Genomic DNA, 15,390 nt, shown 5'->3' with positions numbered 1-15,390 from the left:
TTTCACCATGACTAATGTTTGTGCAAAATTTCAAAAACATCCAAGGCGTGGTTATTGAGAAAAGTGCAAACAAATAAGCAGATGAACAATTTATGGGCAATTTTACCCTTATTATACCCCCTAGGGGGGCAACCAGAGTTATCACAGAAAATCTATTCTGTTAAAAATTTACTTTCAACAGGACTAATGTTTATGCAAAAATTTTTTTTCAAAATCCAAAGCGTGGTTTCCGAGAAAAGTGCAAACAAATGAATTGACGAATGGGAGTGAATCACTAGGTTAAATCCCTCCTTTGTCGGGGACAAAGAAGAGAAAATGGTTCATTGGCAAACAAAAAATATAGAAAATAAGATTAGTAAGAAGATGGGGGGGGGCAGAGGTCTTGAGATTGACAAATACTTCACAATTAACGATCTATTTCCAAATAGACAGGTGGGAGTGTCTAATAGAATCAGGTGTGCAGTTGACTAAGACAAATGACCGGATATAAACGTCAATATATTACGTGTTTGTTTGAGAGAGATGATGACATGACCAAAACGAGAAAAAAAAGAATGATGGATAGAAAACCAGGGCACACAACAGCGTCATCGCAAAAGCCACTTGCCATCGGCTTATTGCTGGTAACAACCATTACTCATCATTACAATTTGGATGGCAATAAAATAAGCCTCCCCAAGGTCCTCACATTCATCCAGTGGAAGTCTGGTCAGTGCTTTTTCTCTTCAGTCTTTCCATCCTCCACAAATGTTTAGTGTGGTGCCAGTTGATACCAGCACTACGTTTTTTTTTGGGGGGGGGGATAGTTTTTAAGAGAACGGCCAAGCAAAAAAATCATTTTGATTTTTCGTACTCACTTCATCATATTTTTCGAAAACTGTTACAAGGAACTCATATCCTTGTGGCGTAAGTTCTGTTGTACAGCCGACAGGTACTGGAATTCTGCAAGGAAAAATACAAAAGGATTTGATATTAAGTGACAGGATTGGGAGATTAGGGGTTTACATGAAACAATGACAATATATGGAAGGCATTCCAAAAGTAATGCCTCTTATCTTTTTTTTATTCTATCATCTGAATGGATCAGAGAGGATTACAAAGTACATTGTTATGATGCATTCATGACCTGAAAGTTTCATCTCTCTGTTGTAAATATTGATGGTGCGATACTCTAAGAAAGCAACCCTATCATGGATGTGCGTCAGAAGCAGAAATGAGTTATTGAATTCTTGATAAAAGTGTGTTGAATTAAAAAAGAAAAAAAAAAAAGTTTTTACTTTTGGAACAATCCTCGTATGACAAAGTGCACTCTGAACGCTTATGCATAGTCATCGTTCATACGGTGGCAAAAGCGCATTCAGAATACTGGTGATTATGTAGAAAAATAAATTTTGGAGCACAAAAAATTGCTTGTTTTAATGGTACCACTCCCGTTTTGTAGCTCTTCTACTTTTTGAGTTAAAAAAAAAAAAAAAGAAGTATATAAGAGGTTTTACCTTTGGAATGACTTTCATAGTTTATTAAATAAAGACCTCTTCTGTAGAGAGTGAACCGGCCTTCCCCTTCCCCCAAATGCCACTAATAGAATTGCTAACAAAATAGCACAATCCAATCATATCATATTGGGTACCAAAAAAACAAAAAACAAACAGCAATTCTTCCCTCTGTCAGAAAAATCACTCATGAAATATGAAGACAAAATGAAGGCAACATCATAACTCTTGCTTCCCTTGTGTTGTCCTTTACTCCTCACATTCCATGAGCGATGTTTCTGACAAAGGGGGAAGCATCGCTGTTTCCCCCCCAGAGTCAGAATATATCTAATACTTATCGTTAGTTTTTGATCTTGAAATACTATCTTCATGCTTTGTCTGCAGCGATTTCCATTAAAAAACAAAAACACTTCAGTGTTGTGACCAGTTACTTACTTTGGAGATAAGAATTCTTTTGTGAGCATGAGGTTGTCGTCATAGCCAAATGTCCTTAGAACTGTCCACGTGGTTTCATGTCGGCCTCGTTGAATGAACAGCTTGTGAAGAAACAGAAAACCTGAGAAAAAAAGAAATATACAAATAATTTGGTCATATTAGAAAGATAGTGCGTGTAGGCAACCCAGAATACATGGCATTTCTTTGGAATAAATTACTGAAGAACTAACGCATACTATCAAAACAACATGACAATTCTTTGTTATCCAATTCACAATTTTTATAACAAAACTAGTTTGCTTCTAGAGCAATGTTAGTACACTATCTGGCTATGTTAATTTTCACTTATTATCCAACTTTATAACTCATACGAAGAAAAATATTTGTGAAATTTTGAAAGTAAAAAAAAAAATAAGTGAAGCATGCATGGTCCCCCATGAGTGAACAGTGAACGAGGCATAAAAATATGACTAAGTTCAACATTGCCCCCCCCCCCATTTAGTATCAAAAGTCCCCAGGGGACGTCAAACCCTGCCGAAAATGAACAAACAGTGCAGTTTTAGGCCTTAACATGTGTAAATTTGAGTTCTGCACCATGCAAAAAAAAAGAAATGACTAAGTCAGTCATCTGCCCCCCCCCCCCCCCCATTTAGCCCCAAAAGTCCCCAAGGCCTTAACATATTTAAATTTGAGTTCAACACCATGCAAAACTGCTAAATAGGATACAGAGAAAATTTTGGACAAATATGGTAAAATAGTCCCAAAAATGGAGTGTTTTTATTAGCCTTATAAGAGCCTCTGGGACACCCCCAAGAATTATCGTGAACTATAGGCAAACAAAATTATATAGAAATCAGTTAGTTACAACTTTTCAGAAAGTTTTATAAAAATCCAAGACATCAATTTTTTAATAAGCACAAAAGTGTCAATTTTAGCCATTTTAACCCGAAAGGCACCCCTAAGGGGCAACCAGAGTTTTTCCTGAAAATCCGTTCTGTTACTTTTTTTTTTTACTCATGTTTAATGCTTGCGCAAAATCTCAAAAAATTCCAAGGCGTAGTTATCCTTTCATGGAGGGCGGAAACAAAAATGCTACATAATATTTGCATGAAAGAGTGAGTAACTATGATGAATGTATTTACGTATTGTTTTTTTTTTTTTTGGATAAGAATTCAAATGATTTAGGAAAAAGTAATTCACTTTGAACTAATGCTCAATATTCTATATGTAAACATTTTTATTTTTTTGAGCAAATCATAAAAAAAGTGTCATTAAGTTAAAAAAAAAAAACATTAATGTAATTAAGATTTAACAGTTAGAAAGACCAGATGAGTGTGATATTGTTTTTAATAAATATTGTTATCAAAAATAAAACTGAAATTTATTTTTTTTAATTTTCCAATAATAAAATATTCATCTTCAGGAAATTGGACAGTTTGTTGGGTTTTTTTTTTTTGTTCTTTTTTCTTTTTTCTCTTATATGCCATGATGGTGGTGGTAATCCCTGGTAGGACTGGAGATGTTTAAAGTCAAAATAATGTTTGTATGTTTGATTACAGTTTTTGGTGTCTGTCGAACGCGTATGAATAAAAAGAAATTCAGTTACAAACAGTGAATTCCTTTTTATTCACGTAATATATTTTAATGTTATTATGTTACATTAATTTCTTTAAATATATTTTAATGTTATTATGTTACATTAATTTCTTTAAATATATTTTAATGTTATTATGTTACATTAATTTCTTTAAATATATTTTAATGTTATTATGTTACATTAATTTCTTTAAATATATTTTAATGTTATTATGTTACATTAATTTCTTTAAATATATTTTAATGTTATTATGTTACATTAATTTCTTTAAATATATTTTAATGTTATTATGTTACATTAATTTCTTTAAATATATTTTAATGTTATTATGTTACATTAATTTCTTTAAATATATTTTAATGTTATTATGTTACATTAATTTCTTTAAATATATTTTAATGTTATTATGTTACATTAATTTCTTTAAATATATTTTAATGTTATTATGTTACATTAATTTCTTTAAATATATTTTAATGTTATTATGTTACATTAATTTCTTTAAATATATTTTAATGTTATTATGTTACATTAATTTCTTTAAATATATTTTAATGTTATTATGTTACATTAATTTCTTTAAATATATTTTAATGTTATTATGTTACATTAATTTCTTTAAATATATTTTAATGTTATTATGTTACATTAATTTCTTTAAATATATTTTAATGTTATTATGTTACATTAATTTCTTTAAATATATTTTAATGTTATGTTACATTAATTTCTTTAAATATATTTTAATGTTATTATGTTACATTAATTTCTTTAAATATATTTTAATGTTATTATGTTACATTAATTTCTTTAAATATATTTTAATGTTATTATGTTACATTAATTTCTTTAAATATATTTTAACGTTATCATGTTACATTAATTTCTTTAAATTAAAAAAAAAAAAAAAAAACCCAAAAAAAACAAACCCTTTTAGACTAATGCAAGATTCAAACTCATGTAATGACATCATAAAAACTACTGCCTTGATAATGTGTACTCTGCCTATTCCTTTTTTGTCAACCAATCACGTGCTTATACTTGTGTATGAACAGACACACTTTGAATACATCATAACTTTTTAATAATATATAGAATTACTTTGGCAAAAAAAATTGTCTCATAATCAAAAGAAAAACATCTCGAATGTGACATGGATACTCAGCCAAAGAAAATAATTCCAGCAATCCAACTTAGTGTATTTAAGGATTTTCCCTGAATACACCAGAACTGTATCGAATTAAATGGCATCTTTCTTTCAACATATTTTATGGTAATCATTTATTCCATGAATTGGCTCTTTGAATTTCCTATGTGGAAACCTTTTCTAATGTTAAAGTCATGGCGTTCATAGTTTTCCACTTTGCTCTTAGTTTTATTAAGACTCTGCAAACCCTCTACAAATCATTTCATTCAGGTCATAGGCACTTAAATGTTGAAAATCTATGCAAAATAAATGGGAGACATTAAAATCATACATACCTTTTAATGTGAGAGAATCATTGAGAATTCCATCAGAAATATATTTTTTGACTATTGCTTTTACGTCTTCTAAAGCCTGAGGATGGAGGGGTGCATTGAAACATTTCCTCTGAAAAAAATAAAAATAAATAAGTAAATGAAAAGGAGTTAAATGTTGTGATCTGCTCCGACCAGACACTTACCCAGCTATGACAGATCAACTATTTAAATAAAAATGTCAGAATAATTTGATTTGCTAATGACTGGGTTCGCCAGCAAACATTCCTCTCCAACACTGTGGTCCGCACATGCTGCAAAACATCTTTACTCACCTAATCTATCCTAATGGTTTGACCCCGCCCTTCGCCGACAACCAGGTGATTTCATCCATGAAGCCTTCAACCTGGCCCCATCGCAGACAGCTGTAGTCCTAGATAAAGATGGTGAGAAAAAATGCAGAGCTGATTCTGGGTCTCACCTCTACGGTCTACATTGCTGGAACTGCAAACGACTCCCGCTCATGGCAACAGCAGCATCAGATCATCGGGTGTGGTTGTCTTCAATTTGAGATGCAATTTACTCAACAGGGGGAGGGGGGGTTTCGAACCCGAAGCCCTGAGGCGAAGAGTTTGAAAATAAAATCGGCCAGCCAGAATGAGTTAATGAAAGATGTTTGAATTTATTTAAGAACCAAATTGACAGGTGCGCGGCTGGAAGTCGTCGAGCGTTATGACGACGACGTAGGTTTGTTTGTTATAAGCGAAGTAAAAAAAGAAAACAACGTTAACACTAAGCGGGGGAAAAAAGCACAAAAAAAACTAAAGTAAGGCAAACGAACGATAAAAACAGAAAAACGAACACATGAAAAATGGCTTAAATAAGCCTGTTTCGATAATAAAATTTATAAATCGAAAAAAAACAAAAAAAACAAAAACATCTCACACCACGATTCGAACCCAAAATGTTTAGATAATGAACCAAGACCTTAAACAACTGAGCTAAGGCGACGTTCACAAAATTTGTTCGGTTTTTCAATATCTAAAGTAAATCAGGTCATGACGTCAACTGACGCATGCGTAGAATCGGTCATTGTCACGAGAGGACCGTTTTTGTTGCTATGAAGACATGTTTGCGGCAAGACTAAAAATTAAAACATAAAGCAATAGCTATTACGTTACAAATGCATATTCGTCATGCTGTCGTTTGAACATCACCTAGCGAATTTCATTTTTTAAATTTGCACCGATTTTCCCTGGCTAAAACCCAAATATAAAGTTTTGCATGCATTTGAATACCTTATATATTAAGTTTCATGTCTGTAGACTAAAACTTGACAGAGGAGTTTGGTAGGCAAATTTTTTTAAACAAATATTTATACGCATACATAAATATATATAGAAAGAAATTTGTGTTAACTATAACCTTTTTATGCAAATATTACGTAAGTATAAATTATGTAGAATATCTGCATGAATACAATTACACGTAATAGTTAACTAAAGATGATCATCACATAAGAAAATCGAAAAAACTAATAGGAATTAATTAAAATGAATTGTAAAAAAAAAAAAAGAAAAAAATATGCAAATTAGCTAGATGTTTTGCAGAGGAATGCACTTCCACACCCCATATATAACAACGTTGTATTTTATTTTTAAATAAGTAGAAAAAAAGGTTTTTAATATGAAGATCAATACACAAAAACAAATTTATAGAAGTACAGATTAAACCAACAAGCAGACACAATCACACGTCTTCACTGTAAGGGTCCTTAGATGCAGGAGAGCCTTCTATTCTGTAAGTTTTTTCTCTCTAAGTGTAGAGAGTCACGATTACTGCCGGTAGAGAGATTCGAACCTGGTCACGCAGCCATCTCTGACTCCATTAGCAAGGAACATACTCCTCAGCCGATGTGAATTGCAATGAGAATTTAGTTGAAATGAACATTTATGAAGTGTGAATGTCATTCAAGCAGGTCTGGAGTGATCAAATGATTTTAACATCATGATCTACACATGTGGGCTGACTGACTTTTACATTTCAACATACAGTGCTCAACGCTAAGAACATAGTTCTTAAAAGGGCAAACATACACATACATAAAAATCGGCACTAATCAACTCAGTTGTTGAATTAAACTTACTTGGAAAAGGTTAACTTCAAAATCATTCAGTAAATCGTCATTGTCCATATCACAAATCTGAAAATAAAAATATTTGCATCTTGTAAAGGAAAAACAGGAGAAAAACATTTTATAAATGAGTTATGAATCATTGTTTTATATCTTTTCACATTACTTAATGTTGAATTCAATTATCATACTAATGAGTTAACACTTATCAAGACTAAAAGCTAGTCGATGATAAGGATTAATGATATTATTAAAATAATAAATGCATGAATGGATAAATATTATCAATAGAAATTTTTATTTTAACAATTAAAAACAATTTATTTTGCTTTAACTACATATTTTATTTTAACAATTAAAATACATATTTTAAACAATTTTAACAATTAAAATACATATTTTATTTTAACAATTAAAATACATATTTTAAACAATTTTAACAATTAAAAACAATTTATTTTGCTTTAACTACATATCTCTCAAAGGCACTGTGTGTGTGTGAAAGAGTGTTCTATGGGTTCCAAAATAGCTTAGTCAATTTTTAAAAAATTAACAAATATATTTTATGTGTCTGGCAGTGTTCTTAGATGAGTTTTGTACTGGAATACCCCTGATAAATAATAAAAATCAATAATTGGAAAAATCCCATTAAAGAAAGAACAGTCCGACTTTGACCAGAGTTAACACCTTCATGCAGCTTAACAACACAAGTACATTTGATAGTTTTATCACGGCACAAGCACAAGGGTCCGGTGTATAAAATCAACAGTAGGTTCTTTGATAAGACAGGGGCGTATTAAAAATGAATGTTTCTGTTTGGAGTACAATTGAACCATGATTATTTATTTATTTTATTTTTTTTTTTTACAAGAGAATCGTCACTTATCAAGACCCAGAGGCCACTCAAGGATAAGGGTTAAAGAGTGTACAGTGGTTAAAAGGACAATATCATAGTAATCGTTAGGAGTGTAAATTTGGTAAATTGAATCATTTAAGGGGAACGGATCACCAAGAACTTGAAGACAGCCATATTATAGCCAGTTGGAAAGGAGGTAAACGGAAGAGAGTTCCACAAGTGTGCAGTTCTAAGAAAGAAGCTTTGTTCATGGAATCTACGTTTAGGTTTAGGCACAGATAAAGAGTGGGGGAAATTATTGATAGTGCTTTTAGCCAGACGAGCGTTTCTCGTAACTTGACTTTTGCATTTTAAACTAACTCAAACCATTACATAAAAATGATTTTATAATAAGGTTCTATACAGTGCAATGTAGACTACAATGTATTGTGGACTAAGTCCTGCATAGGCAGACATGTGAGCTTCCCTCCAATGCACTGCTTTGTTCATGAAATCTGCGTTTAGAGTTAGGTATAGATAGAAAGTAGGGGAAATTGTTGATAGTGGTTGTAGCTAATAGAGTGTCTTTTGTGAAAGTTTGGCAAGAGGAGTACCATAGATTAGAGTTCAGACGAGCACTTGCCATGAAAATAAAAATAGAACAAAGACAGGCTCGTAACGTCTTTTCTATTAGAAAGAGGTTACAGGGAAGAAAAAAGCATCACTCACAAGGCAACAAGTTGTGTTGAGCAACTCCTGCCAAGATGTGGCGATAGTGCTCAATTTTAGAACATACTTGGCTCTTATATAGTTAGAGGATTGCATAAGCAGTGAAATACCTACTGGAGCAGTGGAGTGATTCAACCATTTTTGCAGTGACTAAGTACAGAAAAAAAATGATGTATAACATCAGAACAGATACTATACTTCGCTCAGAACCAGGTGTGAAATTTTTTAAAAGAATACTTACCCGGAATAACCTTGTTAAACCTTTTTTACATGACGTTGTGAGCTGAAAAATTATTTTTTAAAAATAAAAAATGAGAGTAAAGCAACAATAAAAAAAATTCTACACTTTAAAAAATAGCACAAGTAAAATATTTTACTTGATTATAATAACACAGGTTTACATGGTTCCTAATGCTACATTTTTCTTACATGTTTCGTAATGACACGGTTCCTAATGCTACATTTTTTTTTTGACATGGTTCCTAATGCTACATTTTTTTGACATGGTTCCTAATGCTACATTTTTTTTTGACATGGTTCCTAATGCTACATTTTTTTTTTGACATGGTTCCTAATGCTACATTTTTTTTTTGACATGGTTCCTAATGCTACATTTTTTTTTTGACATGGTTCCTAATGCTACATTTTTTTTTTTGACATGGTTCCTAATGCTACATTTTTTTTTTGACATGGTTCCTAATGCTACATTTTTTTTTTGACATGGTTCCTAATGCTACATTTTTTTTTTGACATGGTTCCTAATGCTACATTTTTTTGACATGGTTCCTAATGCTACATTTTTTTGACATGGTTCCTAATGCTACATTTTTTTTTGACATGGTTCCTAATGCTACATTTTTTTTTGACATGGTTCCTAATGCTACATTTTTTTTTGACATGGTTCCTAATGCTACATTTTTTTTTTGACATGGTTCCTAATGCTACATTTTTTTTTGACATGGTTCCTAATGCTACATTTTTTTTTGACATGGTTCCTAATGCTACATTTTTTTTTGACATGGTTCCTAATGCTACATTTTTTTTTGACATGGTTCCTAATGCTACATTTTTTTTTGACATGGTTCCTAATGCTACATTTTTTTTTGACATGGTTCCTAATGCTACATTTTTTTTTGACATGGTTCCTAATGCTACATTTTTTTTTGACATGGTTCCTAATGACACGTGTTTACATGTTTCGTAATGACACGTGTTTACATGTTCGTTTCAATTTTTTTCTATCTAATTAATTATACACATTGGGATTTAATATTTGTACATATCTCTTTTCACACACTTTTATAAACACGACATCATCTGATCAGCAAAGGTGTTTATTGATAACTAATCTGATATAGCTAACCTGAAAAAAAAAAAATTATAATTTTACCCATCTTAAAAAAGAATTGCCCCCAAATCAAATTCTAGTCCCATCAATTAAAAGCGTATAAAGTTTAAAAAATACATTTTACGAAGTTCTGATTTTAAGGATTATTCATTTTATTTCAAGAATAATTAGTTGATAAGAAAAAATATATTTTTATGGAAGACAAAATGATCATTTTTTAATAGTACTGAGCCCAACAGGCATTAATTATTTCAAAAGGAATGTTATTTTTAACAGTAAATTATGTAGATTGGTGGAGAAAGCACTGTTGAATTTCTATGGGATCCAACTAGTGTATGTATAAATTGTGCACAAAAAAGAAATAATTAAGTACATATCAGCAGAAGCTGATTCAAAATCTAATATATAAAACTCACTATGTCTGTCTGTTTGTCGACATTTGTTTTCAGAACAGCACGAGATAAATCAAATGATTGCATTTTTTTAAAATGTTCTTTTATGGGGTTTTAGCTGGTAAAAATAGCTGCTACGGAGTCAGAATATAAAAAATTGCCACTTGGCAGGTATAAGTCAACTTAAAGTGTTCTTGTACACATGTGCAAATATATAAACATTTATAAATTCAAGTTGGTTCTTTTTTAGCCATTTCTTATCTACCTGACGATAGCACGAACGGTAGCGACTAAAGCTGGAGCGCTAAATGTTTGGGTTTCAATTCTAGCTAATGGCACCAAAGTTTTTTTTTAAAGCACTACTATATATCGGGTACAATATAATGACCAATAGAGAACTGGTTCTATAATAATAAATACGGAATCTGCATAAACAAAATACCATATTTAAGCGTATTTTATGATCGGGCAACGCCGTGCAGCCTGCTAATATTACATAAAAAGTGAAAATTGTTTGTGGCTGCTTGATGTACAATACTCTGGACCGTCTCAACTCTCTCTCCTCCTCCTCCTTCCAGCCAGGACAACAGAAGGAAATAATTCACCAAGGAAAAACCTCCATCAGGCTGGAAGAAACGTTGCAGTAGCCAACTCAGAACCTGGCTCAGAACAGTGAAGCAGGATGTTGAACTAGTTCTGGGCATCTTTTTAGAGTGCATCATTGGAACCGCAAATGACTTACACCTATGACGGAAGCAGCCTTGAATCGCTGTGCCTGGTCAGCTAGTGTTTGAGACGTAATGAACTTGTTGGAAATAACAGACCCGGTGTGAATGCCACAACTATGACCATGACCAAGCAAGAAGGGCATTCGGCTTGGATTGGCCGAGAGGGAGTGTCATTTCATGCTTAGACAAACAAAGATGCTTAAAATTTTTTATGTCTGTAACCAGCATGTCACCTATGTAACCACATTTAATCATGGGGAGCATTTCCTTTTTGTTATTCCTAGTCCGATTAAGGCCAAGGTCCTTTATCAACAGACATTCAACAAATGGACAATAAAGTCGCTTCACTTCAGAGCAACAAGGAGGAGGGGATAAATAAAAAGTAAAATGAAAAAAGAAACACCACAAAACACCATATTAAACTAAAACTTACTTCTTTTTCCTCGGCGTTATAGACAGGAGCAGTTGGGTGAAGCACAGCCTTTTGAGCATAATAAAACAGCTCACTGATATTTTTCATAGTTCTAGCAGAGCACTAGAATGAAAAAAACAAAAAAAAAAAACAAATAATCAATTACAGTTGCCGAAAGATTAATTCATTAGACATCAGCAATTCACAATTCAATAAGACAAGTTGACGATTTGTTTCTTTGTTTTTTTTTTATTTTTGCATCTACACAAAAAAAACATAAAAACAGTTAAAAAAATAAATAAATAAAAATAAAAACTATGTTGGAAAAAAAAAAACTTAGAGTTCAATGTTAAAATCTAAACCTGCATAAGAAATGAGAAATAAAAGGTGACCCCCTGTTCAAGTTTAAAAAAAAAAAAGAAAAAAGTTTTGTTTTTTTTAAAACACATTTGATATCAGCATTATTTCTGATTTCAATGGATGTAAACACTATGGCAAGACTTCTAGTTCTGTATACAGGGACCTGTGGCACAATGGTTAGAGTACTTGAAAAAAAAAAAAAAAAAACAATTGTAAAAGTGATATTCTCCTGAAGGTTGAAGGTTCAATTCTCAGTGTGGGTGACTGAAAAACACAATTGCAAATTACTTAGGACCTCTATCCAGCCATGGCTGATAGAACAAGAACACGCTATTCACGTGAAGTAAATAAAGGGTTCCACTTAAAATTATGTCCAAATTCCAGAGTTCAACAAGATACATCTGAAGAAGGTCACAGGTTACATCTACTGAAATGTTGTGAAAATGGCACTCAAGATGAGAATAGTAGTACGAAAATTAAAAATAATACTAATAAATGTTGATTAAATCTGCAGATGTTGCATTTATCCAGATTGCTAAAGTTCAAATGATTTATAATTAAGGAATATTTAATAACGTGTGTATTTTCTAATTAAAATATACTCAAATTTATTATGTTTTTTTTGTACTTAGTCTTAATCTATATTATTTCTATTAATCTTGCAGATAAAATTCCATGTAGATTGCCAAGTTTGATAAGATACACCCGAATAAGGTCGGAGGTTACATTGACCGAAACATTATGAAAATGACACTCGAGATGAGAATAGTGGTCCGAAGATTGCAAGTAATACTCTTAATGGTAGAAAATAGCAATACACATGAAAAAAAGTGAAATTGTTTAAAATATTTCAATGGCATAAACATAAAAAGCTTGATGACCTTAGAATTTAAAAATTTTTTTTAAATTTGACTAAAATTAAGGCAGTTATGAATATTTTTGTGCCTCGCATGTTTGTATATCTCTTTTTGCAAACATGCATTTCGTTATATTTTTTACATGTTTTCCATAAAAATGTTATATCTTTGTTAAAATGCAAAACTAAGCGATGAAATTTGCCATATAAGTGTATTTTTGTGCAAAGAATCAGAATATGCTATTGAAAATCTGCAGAAATTAATGGTTTCCGAGTAATCTGCAGTAAATGCGCATATAATCTCTTGAATTATAATGCATTTTATGTACAAGAAACTGAAATCTATTACTAGGCCTGTTTAAAAATATAATTCAAGATTTCTTTCGTTTTATTGTAGATTGACACCTTCTGTTATCCCTCACTCTTCACCTCCACAAAATATGGTTGGTTGTTTGTTTTACAGCATATTAACCCTTTTCAGGTTATTTAATGCCGAATCCAGTGATTTAGAAGAATTTTTTAATAGAATATATTTGTTTTTTTTTAAAGTCGATTTCTACTTAACCCATAGTTGGGACCCTAACAGGTACAACCACTCCGGGTCAGAGTGGACCTGGGAGCAATGGCAATTAAAGGGTGGCTCCACACTCCACAAAGCCCGCAAGCTGGGGCCTCACCATCGGATATAGTTTAAGGTCATATCCAGGACCCCCCCCATTCTCCACAGCAGGCAAAGAACAATTTTCCGCCAGTACACATGCGCAAATATTTGAGGTAAGCTTAACTTAATTTCACCATGAACATTAATGAACTGTGAAGAACAATTGATTATCTCGCAACAGCACTAATGAACATTCCAGAACACACGTGTTCACTTTTTTTTTTACAAAAGAGTCACCATGTATTAAGGCTTGGTGGCCACTCAAGGATAAGAGTAAATGAATGTACAGTGGTCAAGGGGAAAATGTCGTAATAATCGTTAGTGGTGGAAATTTGGTAAATTGGATTACTTAAGGGGATAGCTCATCAAGAATTTGTTCATGTTGGACTTTACAATTATATTGTAGTCAGCCGGAAAGCAGGAAAATGGAAGAGTGTTCCACAGGTGTGCAGTTCTAAGAAAGAAGCTTTGTTCATGGAATCTATGTTTAGGTTTAGGCACAGATAAAGAGTGGGGGAAATTATTGATAGTGGTTTCAGCTAGACAAGTGTTTTTCATGAAGGTCAGGACAGGGAGGACCATAGATTGGAGCTCAGACGATCACTTTCCAAATAACGATAAAGCAGAGGCAGGTTCGCAACATTTCTTGTGGGAAAGAGGTTGAAGAGAAGAGAAAAGGGGCATCCCCCACTACAAAGTCTATTTTGAGAACTGTCATGGCAGGATAAGCAGCTTCCAGCAGCTTATGCTTTATATATATATATATATATATATATATATATATATATATATATATATATATAAATAAATTGTGGGGTCTGCGTTCGTGCCTGGCCTCCATAGAATGGAAATAGGCACAAACTTTAATAAAGACTTTTCATATCTATCTGCGTAAGTATACTTTGATAATTATGTTTCACTTGAAGAAATATGGTATAATAAAATTATAGGGTGTTCGTTCGCGCCCGACCTCCATAGAATGGAAATATGTTACAAGGTTTTTTAATATAGATCCACAGAATATTGTGATAAGTGTTTCAGTGTGAACAGGTAATGCATAATAAATTATGGGGTTTATCTATTTTATTTTTACTTTCATCATATTTTGCTTTGGTTTTGATACCTCCAAATTCGAAGCTATCTCTTTACAACCCTTTTCATAATCTATCATACTTTCATAAATCAAAGTCCATTTTCTGTGGGCTGTTTTTGAACCCAGTCAACGACGGGTACTTTTGCTAGTATATGTATATATATATATATATATATATATATATATATAAATGGGGGAGTTAAAGGAAAAGAATAACATCAATTCTTTAAGAGGAGACTTATCGAGATAATGCAAAGCTCAACAACTTGTTTTGGAGCTTATATTGGAGTCAGTAAAGAAAGAAATCGAAGGTAGCATAATGAGGATGCGACATCTAGCGATAGTTTCATCTTCTCTACTCTTCTGATGAGAAGCATTAAGCTTCGAAATACCATCGCATAAAGAGTTCTTTTTTACCCAAAACCCCCAATTGATGTATACCCTTATTAAATAAATGAATATATCTATATTTATTACTGTATAGTTTTTATCCCTTTATTTTCTCTCTTTACTGATTCATAGGCAGATCAAATAGTATGCCTTTTTAATAGTAGTAAAATTTCAATGTTAAAAACCCCTATAAAAACATATATATATATATATATATATACACACACACATAATTGCCTAAAAAAAGTACAACCTTATTTTTTTTTTTTTTGATTGACTGCTAGAAAAAGCATGAGATTAATAAAGACTATAAAATATTTTTCCAGAGATTATCAAACATTTTTTTTTTCTTACCTCTATACACGTTTCTATTTCAGCAAAATCATTCATAATAGGCAGGATACCCTGGAAAAGAAATTTAAAAATGATTAGTCGTTTCAAATAAGTGACGTGCAGTAATTACAAGAGG

The 15,390-nt window shown here is 32.0% G+C and overlaps 1 protein-coding gene across 1 annotated transcript in view; it reads right to left on the bottom strand.

Annotated features, from left to right (window-relative positions):
- LOC145254792 (mitochondrial Rho GTPase 1-like) overlaps positions 1–15,390 on the bottom strand; it is a 105,503-nt gene that overhangs the window by 20,352 nt on the left and 69,761 nt on the right. Inside the window, exons 7-13 of the mRNA XM_080113578.1 lie at positions 15,276–15,326; positions 11,583–11,684; positions 8,923–8,964; positions 7,130–7,186; positions 5,008–5,116; positions 1,929–2,049; positions 858–942 (exon numbers count right to left, since the gene is read on the bottom strand). Coding sequence (XP_079969704.1) covers positions 858–942; positions 1,929–2,049; positions 5,008–5,116; positions 7,130–7,186; positions 8,923–8,964; positions 11,583–11,684; positions 15,276–15,326 — 567 coding nt within the window. The remainder of the gene's footprint in view (positions 1–857; positions 943–1,928; positions 2,050–5,007; positions 5,117–7,129; positions 7,187–8,922; positions 8,965–11,582; positions 11,685–15,275; positions 15,327–15,390) is intronic.

The sequence above is a fragment of the Euprymna scolopes genome, chromosome 30 (genome assembly GCF_053919585.1).
Source record: "Euprymna scolopes isolate OS-2025 chromosome 30, ASM5391958v1, whole genome shotgun sequence".
Lineage (NCBI taxonomy): Eukaryota > Metazoa > Mollusca > Cephalopoda > Sepiida > Sepiolidae > Euprymna > Euprymna scolopes.
Note: the sequence above shows the minus strand (reverse complement) of the source record. Positions and strands in the feature narration are given on the sequence as shown.